This window comes from Triturus cristatus, chromosome 4_2 (genome assembly GCF_964204655.1).
Source record: "Triturus cristatus chromosome 4_2, aTriCri1.1, whole genome shotgun sequence".
Taxonomy (NCBI): Eukaryota; Metazoa; Chordata; class Amphibia; order Caudata; family Salamandridae; genus Triturus; species Triturus cristatus.
Window position 1 is genome coordinate 779,997,249 of NC_140586.1, and position 17,477 is coordinate 780,014,725.

At 46.8% G+C, this 17,477-nt stretch overlaps 1 protein-coding gene across 1 annotated transcript in view; it reads right to left on the bottom strand.

Moving 5' to 3' along the window:
- Positions 1 to 3,932: 3,932 nt before the first annotated feature.
- LOC146835035 (cytochrome P450 4B1-like) overlaps positions 3,933 to 17,477 on the bottom strand; it is a 134,498-nt gene continuing 120,953 nt past the window's right edge. The window contains exon 12 of the mRNA XM_085602695.1: positions 3,933 to 6,731. Within this exon, the coding sequence (XP_085458821.1) occupies positions 6,551 to 6,731 (181 nt within the window). The 3' untranslated portion in view covers positions 3,933 to 6,550. The remainder of the gene's footprint in view (positions 6,732 to 17,477) is intronic.

A 17,477-nucleotide genomic window follows, 5' to 3' on the forward strand; every position in this document is an offset into this window, starting at 1 on the left:
GTAATGTTTCAGTAACACAAAGAGAAATCGATGCAGTGATTAAGAAACTAAAAACTAGAATGGATAGGTCATAAGAAACTGATAAAGGTAGGAACACATTCACTATTATTTCACTTAATGTGACACAGCAAGGGAACTTGCTGTGGTGTGTTATGCAAAAGAGAGAGCGCAGAATGCTCCATATTTATGAAGATATGGACCATTTATACACTTCTAGTGCTGACATCAATGCAGGTCCATTGCACCATAGTCTGTTGTGTTGTTTTTGGGCAGTAAGAGAGACCCTGCCTGCACAAACATATTCCTAAGAGGCATGTTTCCCTTTCTATGTTTATTACAGAAAGCAACACAGATGTTAAGAGGAAGTAATAAGGCAAAATGGAGATATTTCTCCCCATTTCACCTCTGTCGGGTAAGTGCACTGTTTTTACGCAAACCCAGGTTTACAAGTATTTGGAAATCTAAGTTTGCATCAAAATACATTAGTGAATGCATAGCAACCCCCATGTTCCACCCGTGTAACGCCTGCCCGATGCAAAGTAATCCAAGGCAGCAGTATGCACAGTGTTGCGTTACTTTACATTTAATAAACCAAGCAAAACTACACAAAGTGACTTTGCATGGCTCAGTAAATAGCAAAAAAGATTTTGCATCAGGGCACACCTGTCCTTTATTGTGTAGTGCCTTGTAAGCGTGGGTGAGCAGCTTGAAATGGCATCTCTTTGCAACTAGTAGCCAGTGGAGTTTCCTGAGGTGAGGAGTGGTGCGAGTCTGCCTGGTGAGGTCGAGGAGGAGTTCTGGATAGTATGGTGGTTCATCATGAGTTGGGTGGTGGTTCCACCATTGACAGAGTTGCCGTAATCGAGTTTACTGTTGATGAGAGCTTGTGTGAAAGTTCACCTGGTGTTGGGTGGGAGCCATCTGAAGACCTTCATGAGCATTCAGAGAGTGAGGAAGCAGGCAGAGGAGACAGCGCTGACCTGCTTCTTCATGGAGAGCTGTCTATTGAGGAGGATGCATAGGTTGCAGGAGTGTTCGGTGGGTTTGGGAGTTGGGCCTAGCTCAGGTGACCACCATTAGTTGTTCCAGAGGGAATCCTTGACTTTCCCAAAGATTAGTACTTTTGTCTTGATGGTGTTGAGTTTGAGACAGCTCTCATTTTCTCACCATCATCACCAATTGAAGAGACAATGATGTTTACGTGGGGGAAGGCTATTATAAAGCATACAGCAGTGGTTTTAGCCTTTTGAATTCTGTGGCTCCCACTCTCTTGTGAATCATTACTGGATTTGGGAAAAAGGGGGTGGTGATGGACAGAGTTTCTGAATGATGCAGAATACTCTTACCAAGTCAAGAGATCATGGTTTTAATCCATCACCGTTTTTTAGCTCACTGCACCATCCCAGCTCAGAACCTGGCTACATGCAAATTAGTCTGTACCTGTCCCAGTGCATGATGGGAACAGGGCAAACCAAACTACCAAGCCAATTCTTATACTGGGAAGGAAACAAGCTTCCGGGGACCGGTTTCTGGCATCACAGCCTTCGTCGGCCCGGCTTGCCTGAATCCTGATGGTGCAATGAGCACTCACTACGCCACTGGAGTCAAGCTATCCTGGCTGATGACGGCTGATAGCCAGAAACCGGTCCTAGGATGCTTGATTCCGGTCCAGGGAAGACATGGCTTGGCAGTTCGGGCTGGACTGTTCCCATGAGGCACAGGGTCAAGACTGATTTGCATATGGCCATGTCTAAACTGGGGTGGTGTAGTGGGCAAAAGAACAATGGATTTAACCCAGATCTCTTGACTGGGGGAGAATGTATGCATTGTCAGCATTCCGTCCATCATTTGTTTGTTGTAACGCTTTTCGCCCTAAGTGGGATGGGTATTCCCAGACGTGGGACCCGTGCTCACTACGCCACTGGAGTCAAGCTATCCTGGCTGATGACGGCTGATAGCCAGAAACCGGTCCTAGGATGCTTGATTCCGGTCCAGGGAAGACATGGCTTGGCAGTTCGGGCTGGACTGTTCCCATGAGGCACAGGGTCAAGACTGATTTGCATATGGCCATGTCTAAACTGGGGTGGTGTAGTGGGCAAAAGAACGATGGATTTAACCCAGATCTCTTGACTGGGGGAGAATGTATGCATTGTCAGCATTCCGTCCATCATTTGTTTGTTGTAACGCTTTTCGCCCTAAGTGGGATGGGTATTCCCAGACGTGGGACCCGTGCTCACTACGCCACTGGAGTCAAGCTATCCTGGCTGATGACGGCTGATAGCCAGAAACCGGTCCTAGGATGCTTGATTCCGGTCCAGGGAAGACATGGCTTGGCAGTTCGGGCTGGACTGTTCCCATGAGGCACAGGGTCAAGACTGATTTGCATATGGCCATGTCTAAACTGGGGTGGTGTAGTGGGCAAAAGAACGATGGATTTAACCCAGATCTCTTGACTGGGGGAGAATGTATACATTGTCAGCATTCCGTCCATCATTTGTTTGTTGTAACGCTTTTCGCCCTAAGTGGGATGGGTATTCCCAGACGTGGGACCCGTGCTCACTACGCCACTGGAGTCAAGCTATCCTGGCTGATGACGGCTGATAGCCAGAAACCGGTCCTAGGATGCTTGATTCCGGTCCAGGGAAGACATGGCTTGGCAGTTCGGGCTGGACTGTTCCCATGAGGCACAGGGTCAAGACTGATTTGCATATGGCCATGTCTAAACTGGGGTGGTGTAGTGGGCAAAAGAACGATGGATTTAACCCAGATCTCTTGACTGGGGGAGAATGTATGCATTGTCAGCATTCCGTCCATCATTTGTTTGTTGTAACGCTTTTCGCCCTAAGTGGGATGGGTATTCCCAGACGTGGGACCCGTGCTCACTACGCCACTGGAGTCAAGCTATCCTGGCTGATGACGGCTGATAGCCAGAAACCGGTCCTAGGATGCTTGATTCCGGTCCAGGGAAGACATGGCTTGGCAGTTCGGGCTGGACTGTTCCCATGAGGCACAGGGTCAAGACTGATTTGCATATGGCCATGTCTAAACTGGGGTGGTGTAGTGGGCAAAAGAACGATGGATTTAACCCAGATCTCTTGACTGGGGGAGAATGTATGCATTGTCAGCATTCCGTCCATCATTTGTTTGTTGTAACGCTTTTCGCCCTAAGTGGGATGGGTATTCCCAGACGTGGGACCCGTGCTCACTACGCCACTGGAGTCAAGCTATCCTGGCTGATGACGGCTGATAGCCAGAAACCGGTCCTAGGATGCTTGATTCCGGTCCAGGGAAGACATGGCTTGGCAGTTCGGGCTGGACTGTTCCCATGAGGCACAGGGTCAAGACTGATTTGCATATGGCCATGTCTAAACTGGGGTGGTGTAGTGGGCAAAGGAACGATGGATTTAACCCAGATCTCTTGACTGGGGGAGAATGTATGCATTGTCAGCATTCCGTCCATCATTTGTTTGTTGTAACGCTTTTCGCCCTAAGTGGGATGGGTATTCCCAGACGTGGGACCCGTGCTCACTACGCCACTGGAGTCAAGCTATCCTGGCTGATGACGGCTGATAGCCAGAAACCGGTCCTAGGATGCTTGATTCCGGTCCAGGGAAGACATGGCTTGGCAGTTCGGGCTGGACTGTTCCCATGAGGCACAGGGTCAAGACTGATTTGCATATGGCCATGTCTAAACTGGGGTGGTGTAGTGGGCAAAAGAACGATGGATTTAACCCAGATCTCTTGACTGGGGGAGAATGTATGCATTGTCAGCATTCCGTCCATCATTTGTTTGTTGTGAATCATTACTGGATTCCAGGGGACCACCCACTGTGTCATTACATGAAGCAGGGACCGCTGCTTAAGCCATTTCTACAATTTGAACCTTAAAAAAATAGCGCAAAATACAGAAAGAAGTATACATCCAATTTACACACAATTAACTATTTTATTGACAAAAAAAAATACAGAAAACTAAATTTTAATTTGAATAAAAAGATTGGAGCTTTTCTAAATCGGATTTGTTTTCTAAAAGATGAAGAGATATGCTAGACTCTAGCTCATCATTTTGTCTTTCTCTGCTTCTAATGCATGCTCTCTTGTCTCAGCTCTTCAATTGAGGCTACCCATTGAAGTGCTGAGCAATTTAAAGATGTAAACCAGGCAACAAATATGATATGAGTGATTCTAAAATTTGCAGTGTTGATTAAGTACATACATTTGTCACTGACTTGTGTGTCATTCAAGAATACCCCCAAGCCCTGGCAACACTGCCACAAGTTAGCCAAAATGTGTTAGTTTGTCATATTCTCTATTTATATAGCCTATCTTATTATTAGCCATGAACACCATTATTTTGTATTAACCACATATGTGTGTTAGGTTTTTGTAGTGTCCAGATCCTGCACTGAATTACTCTCAAACTTGACGGCTACGGAAAATATTCATGGTGAAGTAAAGCGAACGGCCATAGAGAACACATTTGGTCAAGTGGAGAAGCTGGGATTGTAATCCAGAAGTGAATATTGTGCAGTTGAGAAACTTAAGTGTTACATCATTCTCTCATACATGTAATGCCAAAGGCCAGTGTTCTGAGTTCAGTTATTCAAGTATTGTTGTGCACTTCGGGGCAGATTTATGAGCCCCCTGCGCCTCATTTACGCCGCCGTTGCGCCACTTTTGTGACGCAGCGGCGGCGCAAATCCTGCGCCATGCTGTGGGGTATTTACAAAGTGACGCATCTGGCAGATGCGTCACATTGTAAAGCCCTGCGCCACATGTAGGCGTTCTGGAGCGGGGGGGCGTTCCGGCGCAGGAACGCCTCCTAAAAGTGGCTGAGTGAAATCTACAAGATTTCACTCAGTCACTTTTAAGGCCATGCTGCGTCAAAACCCTGCGCCTGCTTGAAGCAGGCGTAAGGATTGACGCAGCATGTAAGGGATAGGGCACCCCCGAGCCTTGCTGGAGCTGCGTCGCACTTGCGACGCAACTCCAGCAATGCGCCGCCTTTCCGACAGGAGATGCGTCACGCATCTGCCCATCCGAGTGCCACGGTGCGCCGCATTGTAAATGCGGCGCATCAATGGTGGCGCACGGGTGGGCAGATGCGTCGCAACTCTTCTGGCGCATCTCTGCTGATTAGCAGAGATGCGCCAGACGTCATAAATCTGCCCCTTAGTGTTAGCATATAGGGGTTCAATAAATACACTTATACCACCTTAACTCAAACGGAGACTACACACACATATATACATATGAGTAGTCATAAAGGTGTTCTTTTCTCTTTGGAATGTTTGCACAGACATTGAAGAGCAAACACGGTGACAGAACCTAGATGGCTACATTCATGCTGCTCTTCGCATGTGTTTTATTGATGAGTTGCAACCCAAGGATCATACTCTGTGGTGGCTCCGATACCCCTTCTTTTCTTACTAATTATTTAAATGCAGTCATTGAAGTGATGAGCCTCCCTTAAAACCATACTTTTTCTCAAACCAGGGAAGCAACCAGTAACATTGCATAAAATAGCTTCATTCCATTTACCTTACTTTGCTGGCAGTAGATGATGAACATCTCACTGATAATAATTGAATAATCAACTAAACAAAAAAGTTCGAACATTCCCCACAAAGTTTGCTCCTCAGATTACAGCTCTTCAAGGACACTTAGGCAGTGCGAGGCATGGCTTTAGAGAGATGTTCTCTATGGCTTTGTTTATTCTTCAGTTTCCTATTCAGAATATTAGGGGAATATGACTCAAATGTCTCCCCCACTCTGAAATCTGGGAGGGGGGCTAAATCTCCTCCACCCCTATTGTTCTTACACTCAAACAAATGCTTAAACTTCAGTGTCATCAGCATACAGATGGCTAGGTATGTCTGGTATCTTCATTAGACCCTTGAGTGAAACTACACTGTGATGGCATGCTATAAACTATGCTTCCTGGCTGAATATCATGCTCTGTATTACAGAAGAGATTGAACACTCAACCTTCACGTCACGTTTTAAAACGTATGGCACAGGATGGTACATTAACCCCAATGTTGGCTTACTTAGTTAGAAATGTCAGTCTAGAAAGGTCTATTCTTCTCCTATGCACTAACACCACAACCAGCACCCCGAGCTACATAGTGATATCAAGGCCTATTCACAAAGGTATTTAGTAGTACGTAAAGTAGTTACCCTGTAGTGCATGGCTTTGTGAAAAGGTCGCAAAAGATCCAAAACGGCAAAAATAAATGGGAAATTCAGGGGATATTCAACTACAAGCAATACAAATAGGAATTACTGTGCGCTGGGTGCACTTTCCCAAAGGTATGTAAAACATGCGTAAAGGAATGCTCCTCTAGTATTACTTCCCATACTCATACATGCTTTTGTGAATTGGCCCAATTCTCTTTCCTGTCCCCTAAATTGGGGACCTTCATTAAGCATTGCAAATGTACAGAAACTTGAAAGGAATCCGGTTAGTGTTTCTGACAGCATTGCTGGTGAGGGTTCTGTAACAGCTTCCATGTACACAGAACTCATGTCTCTAGATCATGTGAGATTTTTAGAGTCCTCGTTGGTGCATTTTCTCCAGCTTCAGGTGGATCCCATTCTTGGAGCGGAGGATGAGCTGAGGCACCTTGATGGGAGGTTTACTTTCATCTGGAGATAGTTTGAAGCGGAGCAGGGTCAGCGCCACAGCCACTTTCATCTCGTTCATGGCGAAGTTTTGACCGATGCAGTTTCTAGAGAAAAGTCAGAAGGTGCAGTTTGTTTAATACAGAGATGGAAAATCACAACGATGAAATGAGAAGTTCTAAGGACATATTTTACTGCACGAGTAAAGCTGAAAAATGCCATTGTAAAAAAAATGACAAATTTATAGTTGTATCGATATTAAAGGTTGGTCTTCTTGCAGAAGGGAGAAATCCGAATACACTTGCTGGAAAATCACGTTACATTAACAAAAAAATTTGTACAAAGAATTAGCTTCAAACGTTTTTCAAAAAAGGCTCATTAATACTGTAATAAACGATGAGATTTCCATTCCTTCCATTCCACAATTCATAAGCACAGTAAGGGAAACACACCAGGTCGGATGTTCACTTATTTTACGGAAAATAAATCTGGTTTGTTGCAAAAGTTCTCCAGAAGTGTAATTGGACAACTTAATCAAAAGTTGGCAAAATTAATGTGCTTTGCTCAGTTTTTCGGCTGCCACAAAAAACTTAGCCCATATTTTAGGTTTTAGAACCAGGTTTACTTACAAACAAAAGTAACCTACTTCACATGTGTAAGGATTTCATTAGGAAATAATGTCTTATATTTTCTTAGGGCTCTTGGCAGCACAGCTGTGTAAGAAGACATATTGTTTTCAATATTAATATAGTGGGCTTTGGGTGATCCCCTTTCGTTCTCTACCTTTCTTGACCAGCTCAATCCACAGGGGTATTTCTCTCACACCGAATTCTGTTGTCTGTTCATTGTATCCTCCCCCCTCCAGTGAAGTACATGCTGTGTAACGCATCAGGAACAAAATACATCTCAATACCTCTTCCTCTGTTGGCTCCCCGTAGCTAATGCTTACACAAATACAGCCTTTTTTTTTAACATGTACTAGCACAGAAACTGCAGCCCATTGGCTGTTCTCAGCCTAGACGCTGACATCACTTCTGGATGAGAGATGTGTTCGCTACTTCTTCTAGGCATACTGCTATAGCGCCAGGACACCCTCGGGTATTAGTGCGCTCTATAAATTGATACATAACATAACATATTACTTGTTTTAATGTAGTTTCACAATTAGTTGCCTTCATATTGTGTAAATATTTTGAGCAATAGTTTGCCCAAAGTTTTTGCACCACTGAAGTATTAACACAATACGGGCTTTACAAAAAAACCTGTTTTGTATGATTTTAAGCCGGTGAAAGAGACTCTGAACTGCATCGGTTTTATTTCACCTGTATTTTGTTGCATCTCATTCATCAAGAACTTCAGAGCTTTTGAAATCCTGGGACAGATTTACAAGAACTAGCACATCTCTGCATATTAGCCAGTTAAATTGTGACCCGTAAAAAAACCCTTAAGCCACCATGGATGCGCCGCATTTACAATGCGGCGCACCGTGGCGCAAGGATGGACAGATGCATGACACATCTATTCAGCGTAAGGGCAGCGCATTGATGGAGTCGTGTCCCAAGTGCGACGCAACATCCAGCAATGGTTAGCAATGCCTATTCCTAACATGCTACTTCACTCCTTACGCCTGCTTCAAGCAGGCACATGGTTTTGATGTAGTAGTGTCGTAAAAGTGCCTCAGTGAAATCTTGTAGATTTCACGAGTCACTTTTACGAGGCTTTTCTGCTTGGGAACGCCCACCCTGCATACATTATACCTGACACAGGTATAATGTAGCGCAGGGCTTTACAACGTGGCGCATCTCCCTAGATGCGTCACGTCGTAAATCTGTCGCAAAGTGGCGCATTGTTTACCATGCCTGAGGCACAGAAGTGATGCAACGGCAGCGTAAAGTTGTCGCAAGGGGCTTGTAAATCTGCCCCCCTGTTCTTTTCCTAGAACTGGATATGTGTGTATGCTGGCCTGGTTAGACCAAGCCATGTTCTTTAAGGTTATTGCAATCCCTTTATCAGCGAGATCAGCAGTCGAGGACATGAGCTTATCTCACATGGTTAATCTATAATCAAGCTTCCCATGTTTTCAGTTCCTGTTTAGAAAGTCCATGTTCAAACGTACAAGACAGAGAAGGAAACCTCCTACTTTTCTGGTGCGCATGTTGTAGCCACATTATATATACTGAACAAGGACATCCCTACATGACCATGAGACAAGGGGTCAAAATGTATTATCCAAATAAAAGTCACGGAGGACTCATTTGGATAGGAAAACCTTGTCTACACGTTTGAGGAGTACAAAACAAATTGGTAATGGATAGGTATTCCAACTGAATTGTACTAGAAAGACAATCTGAGTTTCTGTCACAGATGCATTGAATGAATCCATGTGCAGTACAATATAATACAGCATGAGACATGTGACTAAAGGGCAGACGACGCAGTGCTTACATAGTGGTCATGTTAACAACATATAATACACAAGACGTACAAAACTCAACGGTTGTATAAGTTGATTAAAAAAAGGGTGAGGGTAGTTCAAGTGGATCAACAGTCCCTTTATCAGTTATTCATCAATGAAAACCAATTGGGGGGGGGGCATTGTCAATGTTTCAACCCAAACTCTGCATAGGGACTCCTCAGGACGTAGTCAAAAAAATTCAAGAATACTACATCATTGCCCTCTGCTAACACTGTTCACCCCTTCTTAAACTCAATTTTAAAAACTGCATATCAGTGGTTGGACACCAGATTAAAATATCAGACACAACCCAACCAGTATTAGACCTGTTGACCACTCAATTACTTACCTTGAATGGGAGGGCAAAAATATGAGGAGGTGTGATGATTATCCATAGAGATAAAACAATTTTAACAATTTGTCACTTTCCAATGCAAATCCATTGAAGTGAAAACCATAGATACGAAACCTGCTATATTTCATGTCCTATATCACCCTCTAATGGGCAAAATCTTATTCTGGACCTAAATACGAACTCATGGCAGAAAATAATCAACATTGGTCACATGTCTTTATCCCACATTTCCCTCTTAGAGCTGAACAATGACCTCGAGTAACTCTGTTCAACTCCAGCCCATGTAAATGGCACAAACTGGGATCTTTGAACTGTAAAGAATAGGTTCTTCAGACCTCCTCTCTGATACAGGTCAATTGATCAGGCTACTTCCTTTCTACCCTCCTTCAAAACCATGGCCATTGGTCAGCTAGAAAAACACAAGATATGGGTCAAGGAGTAGAAATACATCAAAACATCCAAGAAACATTTCATCTAACTGACCAGTCATGACCAAGGAGCTAGAAATTACCTAGCTCAGTAATTGGTACAATGAGATTATGTTGGGATTATTGATGAACTTGACTTGCAAAAGGTATAAAAAACACTTAAAGAGTAAGACCTCTGCTCAATGGTTTTTAAAAGAGCTTTTGATACTAAAAACCCTCTTCCAGAATCCTTGCAACTTTATGTAATCAAGGAAAAAAAAGTTCAATAAGGGAATAATTGAAGCCACGTTATTTGGGACCTCAGTAGGCTTCTAAAAGTCACCTGAAGAAGTGAAACTGACCACAAACCATCTAATATCTACCAATATTACCAATGCCAATGAGAACATTAAGACATTGTCTTACTTCTTTGATGAATAAGGGCCAGATCTGTTGCTGCACTACATGGCACCAAAGAGGCAAGTGGATTTTGTAACAGGACAAGTAGATTTATGAAACAACCTGCCTTGTGCTCAAGTAGATATTTTATTCAATTCCACACCCCTGATGTACGACGCACAAAATAGCGTCTCGCAAATTGCGAGTCTTTTGCCACTCGCGAGGTGCTATTTTGGATGTACAACAGTGTGTAACACACTGGTAGCGATTCCCAATGAGGTCGCAAATTGAGAGACCCATGAACAGTAATGAGCCTCTCACAACTTGCGACCCCATTGGGAATGGCAGGCCTTCCCAGGTAAGGTGGCCTGCTGGGCTTAGCAGACCACCATGTCTGGGGGTGGGAGAAATCAGGGCCAGTTTGCAGTGTCCTCCCACTTTTTGCCCCCATTTTTATCACTAGACTCTAGTTTTCGGATGCTGACTGTGCCCTGGTCGATGCTAACGAGACGCAGGACCTGTGCTCTGTGTTAAATGGATATGGTACTTGGGTATGATTGCATTGGCCATGACAGACCCCTGTAAATTCCTAGGAGATAGTATGGCCAGGGGTTACAAACTACCTATAAGCCCCTAGCATATAATAGGGCATGGACGTTTAGAGGATCAGCAGATTTCCTGCACTTGCATGTGTGTGCTGCTGTGGCCCGCTGTTACTTTTAAAGGCAGCTCTGCCTAGTTGGGTAGTTTAGTTATAGTAAGTTGCTCTAAATACAATTGGCACTGACAGACCCTATAAGTCCCTAGTTTATAATAGAGCCAGCGGTTAAAATTATCTATAAGTCCCAAGTATGTGATAAGGCCCAGCAGATGTCCTGCAGTTGCAAGCGTGCACTGCTGTATGCCTGCGGTCATTTTAAAGGCAGCCTTGCTTTGCAGACTGTCTTTAAAACTAGACTATATGCAAATTTGACTTTGGTGTTATGGGTACTTTAAAAGTGATAATCTACCTTATATTTACATATTAGGCATTCCAAGGTCTCCCCTAGGTGGCCCAAGGGTAGGGGGTCATGTAACTATAAGCAGGCACCTTATAAAAGATGTTTTATATGCCTCGGTGAGGGATAAACTGCCCATTTAATTTTTCCCCATTGTAGGTACTTAGCTCTAACATTGCAATATTTTATTTAAGTATAACTATTGCTAGGAAAAGAGAAACATGTCATTCAAGGACTTATAAGATTGGTATTGATGAATTCAACAACTCACCACTGTTGAAGTTTTCATAACTAGTACAGAAAATACACTATAAGACGTTCTTTTCTGTGAGCCAAAATCTATCCTTCTACTGTGTTTCCCCTGATTGGTCAGCTCTAACAGGCTTAGTCAGGCTGCTTTGATTAGGTGATAGGTGGCCTGGCCAGAGCAGAGTGTGGAAATCGCAGAAATTACCGTTAGCATAAGCAGAAGCCATTTTGGTTGTGGCAGCCATTTTAGTTAGCCACGTGCTAGCCATGTGCTTCTTCCTTCTTTACTGTTGCCTGCTTTTCTATTCTGCTTAAGCCATCAACTATAGTTAACTCCTTCAGTACTGAGCCGGAGCACTGCGCATGCTCAGAAAAGCCTGTAGCTGCTAGAATGCACCTGTCTTAGACTGAAAGTGTCAGGCTATTCCAACTGAAGTAAGCAGTACATCTCCCCTTCCACTTTGTTGACCAAGCAATTTCTGTATGCTCAAGTTAGTCAATAACTATTCTTGTGTATGCCTGTACCTCCCATTTGAGTCTCCATGCTTACTCAGCTATAAACTAGGTATATAAGGCCCATGGCCTCTGTATTCTATGGACTACCTCCTACAGTGGCCTGAGGATAGTGTATTGACATAGTCCCACTCATGAGAGGTTAATAAACGTATTTCTTTGATATTACAGCTTCCGTGCCAATCTCTTCTTTGTTGGTTTAAGAACCAGTCAACAGATAAGGGTGAACCCCTGCACCGGTGGGCCTCTAAAAAGACTCATTTCCACAAATTGGCACCCAACTTGCGGGGCTCATCGGAGACATGGCCATCCGAGGGAGTGGTCTTGACGGAAGACAGGAATCTACTGAGGAGGTACCCTGCACAAGGAGACCGTTTGTCTTTGCAGACCAACGTGTTTTCCGGTTTTCCAGATCTGACCCTCCAGGTGTTGGCCTGTCCAGACTGAGATCTCCCTTGTTGTAAAAAGATTTCTAGAGACCGTTAGGTCAACCCAGAGCTTGGCAGGTGGAGGTTGGAGACTTTGGTAAGGTCACAAAGCGACACTCTTGTTTTGGATTTGCTCGTCCAAGATTCTGGTTTTGTTTGATTTGTAGATTGCAATGTACAAAGGCAGGTAATGAGGAGATGTTTTGTCTCTAATTTTAACAAATTTGGGATAAGTACTGTATTTGGGATAAGTACTACTTTAGTTATAATATTATATTTACTATAATATTTTTGGCATGCCTGCTCCTAGCTGTTGGAAACCGGGCAACCGGGTTAGCAGTCACCAGGTTCCCAGCACAATGGTAGCTTGGCTCGAGCGGTTGGGGGTCAGGCACCGTGTTAAGCGTACGTCACACCCTCACAATAACCATGCGTTCATCCGTTCCAAAAACGACACTACACCGTAAAAATTATGCAAGTCAAGTTGAAAATATATATGTCTTTATCTTATTTTCTCTTAGTTGCAGGTTTCATAACATAAATACAATACAATGGGATTTTCCTTCAAAAGAGCAGGTCAAATAAATAATACTACTTTGGAATTTCAATAAATAGGTTCAGGTCATCATTAAGCAAGGAATAAATAGATGTGCAATAAATACAGATGGCAAATAAATACAGTCAGACAATAAATACAGTGCAGGAATAAATTAGTGGAAGACAATAAATAAAGCACCTTCAATAAATAAGGAAAAGCAATCAATGACAGTATAGATCAGATCACTTTCATGAGGTAACTTGGTCTTACTTTGCCCATACACAGCTTGTGGTCATTTGGATGGCATGGGGGTGTCCCACCTAGATTGGTCAAGGCTGGGGCCTAAGCTGAGGCAGAACCAGGGTAACCTAAAGATCTGGCCCTCTAAACTACACAGCCCCTCACAGATGTCACTGCACCAGTCTCAGTTCACCCCTGGCACCCCCAGGCTGGTTCTAACACCCCTCTAGCCCCTAGAATGGTCTTTTAGGGCTCCACGGGGCCTCAGACGCCCCCTCTACCACTTACTGCCCTTTTTACGATGATCGGCTCCGCTCGGCGCCGTGTCGATGTCGTGAGGCGACTCCGGCTCGATGTCGCTGGGCGGCCTCGTCTCGATGTCGCTGGGCGGTCTCGACTCGATGTCGCTGGGCGGTCTCGACTCGATGTCGCTGGGCGATCTCGACTCGATGTCGCTGGGCGATCTCGACTCGATGTCGCTGGGCGATCTCAACTCGATGTCGCCGGACGGCCTCGTCTCGATGTCGCTGGGCAGCCTCGGCTCTATGTCGCCTTCCGGCGTCGCAGGGACACGGCCTCCCCGCTTCCGGGTGTGTCCGGAGTGCGATCTCCACTCCCGACCTCCGGCGCGCTTCACGACCTCCGTCGGCGCCCTCACCTCGACCACGGGTGAATCTCCACTCGACCTCCGGCGCCTCTCCACGACCTCCGTCGGCGCCCTCACCTCGACCTCGGGTGAATCTCCACTCGACCTCCGGCGCCTCTCCATGACCTCCGTCGGCGCCCTCACTCGACCTCTGGCGGCTCCGGGTACGACGTCTGCTTTCTGTCAGCGCCGCTTCTCTACCTCAGGCCCCAGGTCTCCAGGCTTCTCGACGTCAGGACTCCAGGAGGACACCACTGAACAGGTCAGGAACTTGCTGTTCTTCCTCTTCAAGGCCTGTTTCAAATGTTCAGTTCCTTAAGATGGTTCTTCTGGTCTTGGTCCCACACAGGGCTTTAGGCTGGGCTTGGTCAGTAGGGACTAGCATCAAGGGTGGGTTTCTGGACCCCACTCCAAGCACTGGTTTTCACCCCTGCTGCCTTACTCCGACCTCCTTCTATATCTGTCCTCTCTCTTCTCCAGTCAGTTGCCAACTGCCACACTGAGATGGCCTCCCAACATTCTAAACTGCCTCCCTCTGTCACAGGGTTCTAGAATGTTACCGAATGTTCTAGAAACCTCCAGTGGGTTCTGGTGATGTCACAGGTGACAATGGGTGGCCACCATTTTGTGTCTCAGGCCCTCAGACAGAAGCTCCAGGGGTAGGGAAAATGGCTCCCTGACCCTGCATCAACACTAAAAAGTCGGTGGTTCCCAAAAAGGAAAAATTATAACAGGGTTTGAGGCAGAAGTGGGACAAAATAAATAATGATGAGGAGGGACCACCCAAAGGGCTGACAGGTCTAACACGCGTCCCCCCCAGCTGAAAGTGGGGAGAGCTACCCAATCCCTTGGGAGTTCTCATCACTAAGGCGGAAATACCTTGAGAGACCGTCTGCATTGGCGTGGTCCACTCCAGGCCGATGTTCCACCTGAAAGTCCATTCCCTGTAGGGAGATAGACCACCTTAGCAACTTGGGATTCTCCCCCTTCATCTGCATCAGCCACCGAAGGGGTCTGTGGTCGGTCTGAACTAGGAAGTGCGAGCCAAACAGGTATGGCCGCAACTTCTTCAGAGCCCATACCACGGCAAAGGCTTCACGCTCTATTGCACTCCACTTCTGTTCCCTGGGAAGTAGTCTCCGGGATAGGAAGACCACGGGTTGATCCAGACCCTCTTCATTGAGTTGCGATAACACTGCCCCAATGCCATGTTCCGATGCATCTGTCTGGACAATGAACTCCTTGGAAAAATCTGGGGCCCTTAAGACCGGGGCCTCGCACATGGCTTGCTTCAGTTTCACAAAGGCCTGCTGACAAGCCTCCGTCCAGACTACCCGTCGAGGTTGCTTCTTGGACGTAAGCTCCGTGAGGGGGGCCACAATGGTACCATACCCCTTCACGAAGCGGCGTAATATCCGGTGAGGCCCAGAAAAGCTCGGACCTCAGTCTGAGTCTTGGGGGGTTCCCAGGTCATGATGGCCTCGATTTTCGCCTGGAGGGGTTGCACCGCTCCCCTACCCACCAAGTGTCCAAGGTACACTACCGACCCCTGCCCGATCTGGCATTTACTGGCCTTGATCGTTAAACCAGCGTGTTTCAGGGCCTGGAGAACAGCTTGCAGGTGACGCAAGTGATCCTCCCAGCTGTTACTGAAGACGGCAATGTCGTCCAGATAAGCAGCAGAGAAACTCTCCATTCCAGTGAGGATCTGGTTCACCAGACGCTGAAACGTGGCAGGTGCGTTCTTGAGCCCAAAGGGCATCACGCAGAACTGGTAGTGGCCCTTGGGCGTGGAGAAGGCTGACCTTTCCTTAGCTCCATCAGTCAGAGAGATCTGCCAGTACCCGGAAGTAAGGTCAAAGGTACTCAGATATTGGGCAGCTCACAGCCGGTCAATCAGTTCATCCGCCCTCGGAATCGGATGAGCGTCAGTCTTGGTTACTGAATTCAGTCCCCGGTAGTCCACACAGAACCTCAGTTCCGGTTGGGCACCCGGTGGTACAGCTTTTGGTACTAATACCACCGGACTGGACCAGGGGCTGCTAGAAGGTTCAATCACTCCTAGCTCCAGCATCTTAGTGACTTCACTGTGAATGCTGGCCTTCACCTTGTCTGTCATCCGGTAGATCTTTGACTTCACAGGTGGGCTGTCTCCTGTGTCCACGTCATGGACGCACAGGTGAGTCCTACCCGGAACAAGGGAGAACAGCGAAGAGTACTGCCCCAGGACCTGGCGGCAGTCCTCCTGCTGTTCAGGAGTTAGGGACGGGGAGAGAATCACTCCCTCCACCAACCCATCCTTCTCTTGAGACGCAAATAAGTCTGGGAGAGGCTCGCTTTCCACGTCCTCTACTCCGTCAGTCACCATCAGCAAGATGACTTCGGGCCTCTCATGGTGGGGTTTGAGGCGGTTGGCATGCAGCACCCGTAGGGGCTGGCGAGGGGTCTTCAGATCCACCAAGTAGGTAGCCTTACCCTTCTTCTCCAACACCTCAAAGGGTCCTGACCAGCGATCCTGGAGGGCGCTAAGCTCTCCTGGTTGGATCACCCACACCTTCTGGCCAGGCTCCAACTCCACCGGGTGAGCATTGTGGTCATACCACGCCTTCATCACTGCTTGGCTGGCTTCCAAGTTGTCAGAAGCTTGCTTCCACAACTTAGCCATTTGGCTCCGGAAGGCCAGCATGTAGCTCACCACATCCTGGGGAAGCTTTCTGGGAGTTCTTTCCCATCCGTCTCTCACCAGGCTGAGAGGTCCACGCACAGGGTGCCCATACAAAAGCTCGAAGGGGCTGAAGCCCACTCCCTTCTGTGGCACTTCCCTGTAAGAAAACAATAGACAGGGTAGGAGGACGTCCCATTTCCTCCGCAGGCTTTCAGGCAGACTTCTGATCATGCCTTTCAAGGTTTTATTGAACCTCTCCACCAGACAATTGGTCTGGGGGTGGTAAGGAGTGGTGAACCGGTAGGTCACTCCACACTCCTTCCACATCGCCCGCATATATGCTGACATGAAGTTGGTCCCCCTGTCGGACACAACTTCCTTGGGAAAACCCACTCGGGTAAAGATTCCCATCAGGGCCCTAGCCACAACAGGTGCCGTAATGGTCCTCAGAGGTATAGCCTCTGGGTACCGTGTGGCATGATCCACCAGAACCAGGATAAACCTGTGACCAGCTGTAGTAGGCGGATCTAATGGACCCACAATGTCGATGCCCACCCTTTCAAAGGGGGTGCTAATGACAGGAAGTGGTTCTAGGGGAGCTTTCAGCTTCACCCCTGTTTTCCCACTGGCTTGACAAGACATGCACGTCCGGCAGTAGGTGTCGGACGACACTTTCATTTGAGGCCAATAAAAGTGCGGGACAAGCCGGGCAAAGGTCTTGTCTTGCCCCAGGTGTCCTGCCAAGGGGATCTCATGAGCCAATTCCAGGAGGAAGGCTCGATAACGTTGAGGGACAACCAAGGCCCGTGACGATCCGTGCATGGGTGCCTTGGGTTCACTGTAGAGGAGGCCATCCTCCCAGTAAATATTGTAGTTCCCCTCAACGTTCCCTGCTGCCTAGGCTTCGGCCTGTCGCCTCAGTCCCTCAAGGGTAGGACACTCCTTCTGGCCCTTGCAGAA